Source organism: Oreochromis aureus, linkage group 11 (genome assembly GCF_013358895.1).
Source record: "Oreochromis aureus strain Israel breed Guangdong linkage group 11, ZZ_aureus, whole genome shotgun sequence".
NCBI classification, from domain to species: Eukaryota; Metazoa; Chordata; class Actinopteri; order Cichliformes; family Cichlidae; genus Oreochromis; species Oreochromis aureus.
In genome coordinates this window covers 37,095,964-37,105,646 of record NC_052952.1, presented here as the reverse complement: position 1 = coordinate 37,105,646, position 9,683 = coordinate 37,095,964, and the positions used below count along the sequence as shown (strand labels likewise).

Below are 9,683 nucleotides of genomic sequence, written 5' to 3'. Positions count from 1 at the left end.
TCAGTAGTGAAACCTCTATTAATAAAAGTAGTGTGCATGTACATACGTGTACATACCTTAATAAAAACAAGCAGGTGAGATGTTAGAACGCTTTTATTTCTATTCTAGTGGACACTCAATACTATAGACAGCTGCTGGGGTTTCTTTACCCTGAGTAGTGAGAAGTCCGCGAGCGGGGGTGGGGGCGAGGCGATGTGCCGGGAGTCCGCTGTAGAGTTTTGGACGAAATGCATTCTGGGATATATAGCTGTCCCAAGTCTACACCGATGCATGCTCGATAAAATGGGCGGATCGAGAACACATCCGGGACTTTTTCGCGTTCTCGGCTTGATGCGTACTTCGAATTGGAACAGTACTTGGTCTCCGACTGATGACGTATCACGCGTACACGAGAACGCAAGTACGCACAAGTACGCATATTGATAAACGCCCAGGGAGAGCACAAACACAACACACTGACAAAAGACACAGACCTTCAAAATAAAACAGGAAATGCACAGACTGGACTCACATGGGCAGACACAAAACAGAGGGAGTGCAACACCAAACCTCTAAGAACAAAAAGGTGTAAACCCCAAGCACACAATCAGCGTAAACAACAACAAAGGATCATAATGACAACCACAGAATAATAAAAATAAACACAAAACGCTGGGTCAGATGACCCAGGACTGTGGCAAGGGGCAGTTGGAGGGTGGATGGAGGGTGGTGGGTGCTCCACCTTGGATATGACGATGATGATTACACCTCTGCTCACTGGGCTTGGTGCAGGATGGTTAGCACACAGGAGAAAGATGGGATCAGTGGAATTTTTCTGCTGTTGGGCCCAAACTCATTCTTTCCTTTTACTGGGCTCGCAGGTGAAACAGGCTCTTCCTCGCTCCATGTTTCTGGGTAAATGCATGTAGCTCCGCCCCTTCCAAGCTCAGATGATGTTGCCCACTTGCTGAGTGAAAATACAGGATTTTTTCCACTTGTTAAGTAATTTGGAGGTAGAATAAGGAAGCAGTATAAGTATTTAATCTTGTCTGTAGACTGTATACTACGAAGAAGTTCAACACAGCCAGACTTTCGTTGAGTCAGCTGGCTCAACAAAGTCTCAACAAACTCTTGAAGAGATAATGACGACATTGGTTATCAACTTTCTCTGTTAAGCTGGGCTTTTTAACCCTGTGAGGTCATCATCACTGATGACCCTGAACCTAACTGGCCCAAACGCTGTTGTTCAATGACAATAAACAGCTATTCACAGCGTTGTATGAGGAAGACGCAGCAGATCCTCTCTGATCCAAGCCACAGACTTTTCACACTCCTTACAGGCGGTACAGAAGCATTCAGACCCGCACCAGCAGACACAGAGACAGTTTCTACCCACAAGCCATCAGGCTTTCGAACTGTTGACATTCTGCACACACCATTACACAAAGACACACTGTCACTTTAAACCACTTTAAATCCTCACTGTAAAACTGTAAATACAAAAAAAAGTTAATTCTCTTAATATTTTTTATTTATTATTATCATTATTGTTGTTATTTTCTTTCTAAATATACCTGTAAACTTCTATATGTTCATGTAAAGCTGAGGAACACAAGCCTAAGAATTTCATTACAGGTAAATGTTCCTACACTGTCTGCATAAGACAATAAAACATGAAACTATTCTGTTTAATTCTATTCAATGTGAGGAGCAGGATTTTGAATTCTGGATTTAACAGGAAGCCAAAACAGGAGAAATCTGCTCTCTCTTTCTAGTCCCTGTCAGGACTCTTGCTGCAGCATTTTGGATTAACTGAAGGCTTTTCAGTGAGTTTTTAGGACATCCTGATAATAAAGAATTACAGTAGTCCAGCCTGGAAGTAATAAATGCATGAACTAGTTTTTGAGCATCACTCTGAGACAGGATATTTCTAATTTTAGAGATGTTGCGCAAATGGAAGAAAGCAGTCTTACATATTTGTTTAATATGTGCATTGAAGGACATGTCCTGGTCAAAAATGACTCCAAGGTTCCTCACAGCATTACTGGAGGCCAAGGTAATGCCATCCAGAGTAAGAATCTGCTTAGATACCATATTTCTAAGATTTTCAGGGCCAAGTACAATAACCTCAGTTTGATCTGAAATAAGAAGCAGAAAGTTAGCAGCCATCCAGGTCTTTATGTCTTTAAGACATTCCTGCAGTTTAACTAATTGGTGTGTGTTACCTGGCTTCATGGACAGATAGAGCTGCGTGTCATCTGCATAGCAGGGAAAATGTATACTATGTCTTCTAATGATGCTGCCTAAGGGAAGCATGTATAATGTAAACAGAATTGGTCCTAGCACTGAACCCTGTGGAACACCATAACTGACCTTAGTGTGTGAAGAGGACTCTCCATTTACATGTACAAATTGGAGTCTATTAGATAGATATGATACAAACCACTGCAGTGCAGTACCTGTAATACCTACAGCATGTTCTAATCGCTCTAATAGGATATTATGGTCAACAGTATCGAACGCTGCACTGAGGTCTAGCAGGACAAGCACAGAGATGAGTCCACTGTCAGAGGCCATAAGAAGATCATTTGTAACCTTCACTAAAGCTGTTTCTGTGCTGTGATGAGCTCTGAAACCTGACTGAAACAAAGAGATGCTGTTGGAGTCAAATTGTTAAATGTTGTTATTGTGTTACTTAAATTTGTAAGTCTTAGTTCAAGCAGCATGATCAAAGACATTCCTTTGTTTCTGACCACCTCCCCAGCCTGTTGGTGGAGGAGGCTGTAGTGTTTTATTATATGGACACATCCTATGTGAAGGTTCTGTTTTCTTGTTTAGTAAACTTCTTGCCTTTATGACCCTTTTGTGGGCAGGAGGTCACACAAACGCACCCCCAAACACACACACACACACACACACACACACACACACACACACACACACACACACACACACACACACACACACACACACACATTCTCGCACATGCATACACACACACACATACACACAGTACCTTATCTTTTAGAACCATAGGGGGGGTTTGCAATGGGTGGTGCTTGTGTGTACTGTAACTGTTTTCAATAAAAGGTGGCAAGCGGAGGCTGGGGACCAGGGCTTCCCTTGCGCAAGTAAAATCGATCGATCGCTGATTGTCTTGCTTCCTAGCTTCGTTAACGGGAATAAGTTTCTAAACCAGCGGGGCCTGTGGAAGTGCAGACCCAACAGATGCCAACGTGATGATTACTACAGAGAATTGTAACAGTCAAGAAGTAGGAAAATCTAGAAAATAGTAGATTTTTACATAATATTAAAGCTGCCAAATCAGTACAATTAGAAGTTAAATGTAAAATGTGTCTTCAGTCGGTCAGCACAGATCATTTTAGATGAAGAGTTGAATCTGAATACTCTTTTATCAGAGTTATAATATAATTACAGCTTTACTCAAATAACCACAAAGTGGTGAGGCAGAGAGTCTGTGCTGTATCCATGCAGACACGTGCAAAGCTTTTGCTTTAGATTCAAATGAAGATGCCAAGATTTCCGTCTGGACTGACAAATGATGATAAGATTCAAACATTTTTGATAAAACTTCATTCAAGTGGAGAAATGTTTTATTACGCTTGAAGAGTAAAACTGAAGAGAGAAGTAAAATAAAATCAACTGACCTAACGTCCTGCTCACAGTTTATGACTTCCATCTCTTTGATTTATAACAGCTTCACACTTTTGACCTCATTTACAGTCTGTTCTGGTCTGAGGGTCGTTTGCATCTGAAATGAGTGTGAATAAGTCAACTTCAGATTTATATGCCTGTTTTTGCATTCAGAAATGACTCCATAAATCTCTTAACCAAATAGACTTTAATGAACACTTCTATATGTCCAAGAACATGTGCCTGGTTTTTACATAGTTAATGATGACTTTCTGAGAGAGGAGGAAGAGGAGGGAGGAACAGATGTATATTTAGAGGGACAGTGTTGATGTCTCATGGGCAAACACACTGACTCCATCTCCTCACTGCAGGTACGTTGTGCATTCTGAGGCTCTCCTTTGTCTCATATTCATGTGAAGTGATGTGAGTAATAATTCAGTTACACAAAGTTCAGTCTGTAATATTTGTACATTGGCTTCATTGGGCCACATTGGTACATTGGGTCTTCAAGTCTGGTTTGAGTGATTTAACAGGAATGTAAAACTGTTTTAAGTTCATGACAGAACTGGTGCTGTCAGCCGGTGGGATAGGTCAGTTTCACTGAAGTGGAACTGTAGACTAGAAGGTCCCATCTATTATAAAAGGCATCGTCCCAATTTGGAGGCGCAAACAGGAGTGCTTTAAGGCCTGTGATTATCTTCCTTCCTGTATCGCAGGAATGTGATGCTAAACACATGAAAATACGTTTCTTCAGGCTCCCACAAAGGAACACGCTAACACAGTTTACAGTGAGCGCTAACTCAGTAATAATAAAGAAGTGTCACTCTATGCTGATGATGTTTTTGTGTCCATGATGAAATGGTTGCAGAAGAAGTCCTTACAGTCTCTGAGCTCTCAGTCATGCAGTGTGGTGAAGCGCTCCTCCTGCTGCTCTCAGGTCTGTAAACATGTCTCACTCTCACACATTTAGTTATAAGAAAATGTGGCAACGTGTCGGCCTTAAACCACAGTAAACTGAAACCTCTGAGCTGAGCGGTGTGCTACGAAGTGAGATTGTGAGTGAGATTATCAAGCTTAAAGTCAGTTTCCTGTGTTCATCTTTTCACCTGTTAGATCACCATAGCAACTGATGATAAACACATAACTTGGTCTGGAGCAGGTTATGTGTGGAGTTTCTGTTTAAAATCAGCTGAAAGTGCCACATTTTACTGATTCTTTTATTTACAGCCTGATTTAAGTGTATCTCACCAACATGACTGAATGAAGCTGGGATGTTATGCCAGCACAAACAGCTGGTGGTGTATTGTCACTGGAATTTATACAGATTCAGTTAGTGATACAGAAATTGTATAAATGTTTTGATGTTTAATCTGCTGCTGGGTGTTTTTTACACCCTAATATTCAGTTCAGTTTTTTAAAGACTCTACAGAGAAAATCCAACAATCAGATGATCCCTGTGAGCAAGCGCTTTGGTGGCAGTGGGAAGAAAAAAACTCCCTTATAACAGGAACAATCCTCCAGTATAACCAGGAGGGTATACTGGAGGGTATACTGGAGAAGAGTGTAATAACTGAACAGACATAAAAATAATCCAGTGTCAAAATATCAAACTTTGCCTGTGGATCACTTTGTTTTTTCAGATGTTAATAGAACAAAACTATTCATAATAATCAGCGGAGAAGAGCAGAGTTTGTAGCAAAGCAGTTTGTTGAACTACAAAATAGTCAAAGCGATAAACTGAAGTTTTCCTGACACACAGAATAATCTGTGATCTTTAAATGTTTGCGTTTCACGGCCGTGCAGACCTTCTGGGTGTTGTGTTTTTGCAGTCAGGGCTGTCTCTTGTGTTGTCTCTCAGGTTATGTGGTCGTTTGCCAGTTTCAGTCTGGTCAGTGCGACAGACAGTTCCACTTCGTCACGCAGTCAAAGACCTGGACCGAAGCTCAGCTTTACTGCAGAGAGAAGTACACCGATCTCGCCACCTTCACCAGCAAAGACAAAACCATGGCGGCCCAACAGCTGGTGGGGAGTCAAAAGTTCTGGATCGGACTCTTCAGGGTCTGGAAGTGGTCTTATACTGGAACAGGTAAATCAACCTTCACAAACTGGGGCCCGGGCGAGCCTGGTGTGGAGAAGTGTGTGACAGTATCTGCACTGGGAATCTGGTCGACCAGAGACTGTTCAGAAGAGAAGCACTTCATCTGTTACAGCGGTGAGTGGCATCGGCACCAAGACGAAGGAGCACGATGGGTGCTTCCACTCTAAATAGCTTTTAAAATCCTGTAATCTTATTTTTTTCATTAACAGAAGAATTTTGAACTGGAACTCTGGAAAACACATACTTGGCAAATATTTAGTTGAAGAAAAGACATAACAATTAAAATTTCTTAAAAAAATGAGTTTTTAGTTTAAAAAAGGTGAATGTTGTTGGTGAATATTTGCAGCCTGTGCTCTGAATCTGTCTGCTCGTTTCTCTTCCAGGTGATGCTGGCCGTTACATCCTGGTGCAGGACTCGAGGAGCTTTTATGGCGCTCAGTCCTACTGCAGGGACAGGTACACAGATCTGAGCACCATCAACAGTGTGGTGAACAACACGGAGATCATGACTCTGCTGGCGTCAGACATTTATGATGGTTATTCAATGAATGGAAGTAGATGGCTGATTCCCTCTTTGTCACTTGCCTGGATTGGTTTGAGCAACAGCTGGGAGTGGTGTGATGGGAGCGACATCCAGTTCCTGCCTCTGACTTTGCAATCAGCAGATGGGGACTGTATGATGGTGGACCAGTCATCATCATCGTGGCTTTTCCAGCCATGCAACAATGCCCACCCCTTCCTCTGCTACCAGGGTGAGTCTGTCCTCACTGTTGCTGCAGAACCTGATCCTCCAGGTCCTGAGATGAGTCCGACTACCGTGGTGTCATCAGCAAACTTGATGATGAGATTGTTGTTGTGGGTCGAACTGCAGTCGTGGGTGTAGAGAGAATACAGGAGGGGGCTCAGCACACAGCCCTGTGGGGAGCCGGTGCTCAGTGTGCGAGTGGAGGAGAGATGAGGGCGGAGTCTTACAGTCTGGGGCCGGTTTGTGAGAAAGTCCTTTATCCAGGCACATGTGAGAGGAGGGAGGCCAAGAGTGACCAGTTTGGTGATGAGGATGTCCGGGATGATTGTATTAAAGGCTGAGCTGTAGTCCACGAAGAGCATTCGGACGTAGCTCTGCCGCTGCTCTAGGTGATTCAGCACAGCGTGGAGGGCTGTGGCGTCTTCTGTGGATCTGTTTGCGCGGTATGCAAACTGGTGGGGGTCAAATTCTGGGGGGAGGTAATCCTTGATGTGCTGAAGGACTAGTCTCACAAAGCATTTCATGATTACTGGTGTGAGGGCCACAGGGCGGTAATCATTCAGGCTGGAGATGGGAGACTTCTTCGGCACTGGGATGATTGTGGCTGATTTTAGACAGGATGGGATGGCTGCCTGATCCAGTGAGAGGTTGAAGAGTCTGGTGAAGATGAGGGTGAGCTGGTGTGTGCATGCTCTTAGCACCTTGCCTGGTACTCCGTCTGGACCGGCCGCCTTCCTGGGGTTCACTGCTAGGAGCACAAGTCTGACATCGTGCTCCGTTACAGTGAGTGGAGCGGTGCAGGAACCAGGTGAGGATGAGGATGGGAGCAGGGCTGAAGCAGATGAGTGTTGCTGTTGTGGTGTTTCAAAGTGGGCGAAGAAGCTGTTTATTTCCTCTGCCAGCTGCACACTCGGGTTTTCTGTTTTCTGTGGTTGATGATGTCTTGCATTCCCTGCCACACCTCCCGTGTGTTGTTGCTGGACAGGTGGTACTCGATACTTCCTTTATGGTCTGTCTTGGCTTTTTTAATCCCCCTTTTCAGGTCAGCTCGAGCAGCCCTGTACAGAGCTCTGTCACCTGACCTGAAGGCGGCGGCGCGGCTGTGAGCGGACCTCGCTGGTCATCCAGGGTTTTTGGTTTGGGAAAACCTGAATGCTTGTGTCCACAGTCACATTTGCAGTACAGAACTTGATGTAGTCCTGAACTGATCCTGTTCATGTTTCTAGGTCCTGGTGTTCAAATATGTCCCAGTCTGTCTGTGTGAAGCAGAACTGCAGTTTGGAGAGAGCATTTTCAGGCCAGGTTGTAATGGTCTTTGTGGTGGGCCTGGCACTGCACCTGAGGGGGGTGTAGGCTGGGGAGAGCAGGAGGGAGAGGACCCACAAAGACCCACAGACTCTAGAACAGTTTCTTCCCAAAGGAACTCACACATGCACCAATAACACAGTCCCACCCACTCATTTTTCCCATTTCCCTCTTTAAACCACCACTGTGCAATAACCCGAACTGTATATACAAAACACTATTTACATAATTACCTTTTTTTTTTTTACACTGGATTGTATATTGTAAATTTTATACTTTTCTTTTCTGTTAATACTGTTCATATGTATATAGTGCTGCAGAACTGTGCACCCCCACCCCCCACATGTTTGCACTGAGTTGTAGATGTTCTGTATCTCATTGTACAACTGCATAGTGACAACAAAGGCAATCTATTCTGATCTGATCAGCTTGTTGTTTCTCTGCAGATGTCCAAACTCCAGTGTTGAAGCGCAGTGTGAAGGTTTGGCTGAGAGCGGGATCTGCAGACCTGAACGACCCCGCAGTGCAAGAGTCCATCCTGAAGCAGGTCAGGGGACACATGATACCCTGTTCCTGCAGCAGAGCTGCAGCAGAGCTGCAGCAGAGCACCAAACTGCAGCCTCTTGCATCTTCAAAATAAAAAACCAGAGGATCATTTGGTGGTATTTTCCTCTAGTCTGCATGTCCTCAGTCAGCAAAAGAAAATACTCGATGACAACTGTGTTAGCATGAATTCAAGAATTTAAGAATGAAATTCAGTCATCCTGATATTTTCAGACTCCTCACTGATTGTGCTGGTTAGAAATCAGTCACTGTGTCTTCATCAGGTTTCAAACACTTTTTGACTTTATACACTGATGTAATGTGTGAAAACTGTGTTTCAGGTGAGGGAGAAGCTGGTGGAGCAAGGAGTCACTGAGGAGGTGAAGCTGAGGTGGAGGACGCAGCCCGATGGGAAGGTTTTCCACAGAGAGGAGGAGACAGCCGGTTACTGTGAGGAGGAAGACTGTGGGTCGGTTTAGTCTGCACACCAGGAAGTGACATCATCTGTTTATTCATTATTATTGGCTGATGTTTCATTGATAAATCAATTACGTCTTTTAATCTTTAGAAGTTATCTGACTGACACATATCAGTAGTTAGCTCATAAATTGTTGTGTATATTAGGGTTAGTAATCGAGTACATGTATGTGTGATGTTTGAAAAGTAATTACTCTGTAGATTGTTTCATGATCTTGAGTTGCTGGACCTCTAACCGCTGCTCTCCTGAGCAGGCTGACTCTCACAGTCCTGCTGTGCTGTCAGGAAACAAGTGCAAATGATTTTCTTTTTAATAACTATGACTTTTCTTCTTCAGCTGTTTTTCCCAGTGCATGAAATTGTAATTTTCATCTTATGAATTAAATAAAAGAACAACTTTACACAACTCTACTTTTTCATCACTTAGGGGTTATGATGGAAAACAAGGCGCCAATAAAACTAATTTGAATACATTTCATGATATTGATTATGGCAGGGTAACACTGTTCCCTTATTTGACTGAACTTTGATTCATGTTGTTTGCCTTTGATTCTTGATGATTCGGTTAAATCAGAGCTCAGATTGTCAGATTCACCTTAAAAGCCTGTCGTGCATAGTGAATGAAAATAAATCAGTCAAATTTAAAATCAAATCTTTAATTAAAGGTAAAACTTGAATGTGGTTTAATGGATATGTTGGTGATCTGGAGGAAGTAACTACTGAAGTTAGCTAAGAGAGATCAGAGGGAAGCAATCTAAACCTATATCAGCAGTTATTATATGTTTATTATATGTAGGCAGGCTATGGTAAAGTTTTTCTATAAATTTCTATAAACTTTGGTGTAAAATTTATTTATACAGAAATGTGACGCAGCTCTGACTG

General features: G+C 43.0%; 1 protein-coding gene across 1 annotated transcript; it reads left to right on the top strand.

Moving 5' to 3' along the window:
- The first annotated feature begins 4,491 nt into the window (after positions 1-4,491).
- Positions 4,492-8,803, top strand: LOC120442746 (putative C-type lectin domain family 20 member A). The gene is made up of 5 exons (XM_039619898.1): positions 4,492-4,570; positions 5,492-5,845; positions 6,115-6,483; positions 8,228-8,328; positions 8,666-8,803. Exons 1-5 carry the CDS (start codon positions 4,492-4,494, stop codon positions 8,801-8,803), a joined length of 1,041 nt encoding a protein of 346 aa, XP_039475832.1.
- Positions 8,804-9,683: the final 880 nt, after the last annotated feature.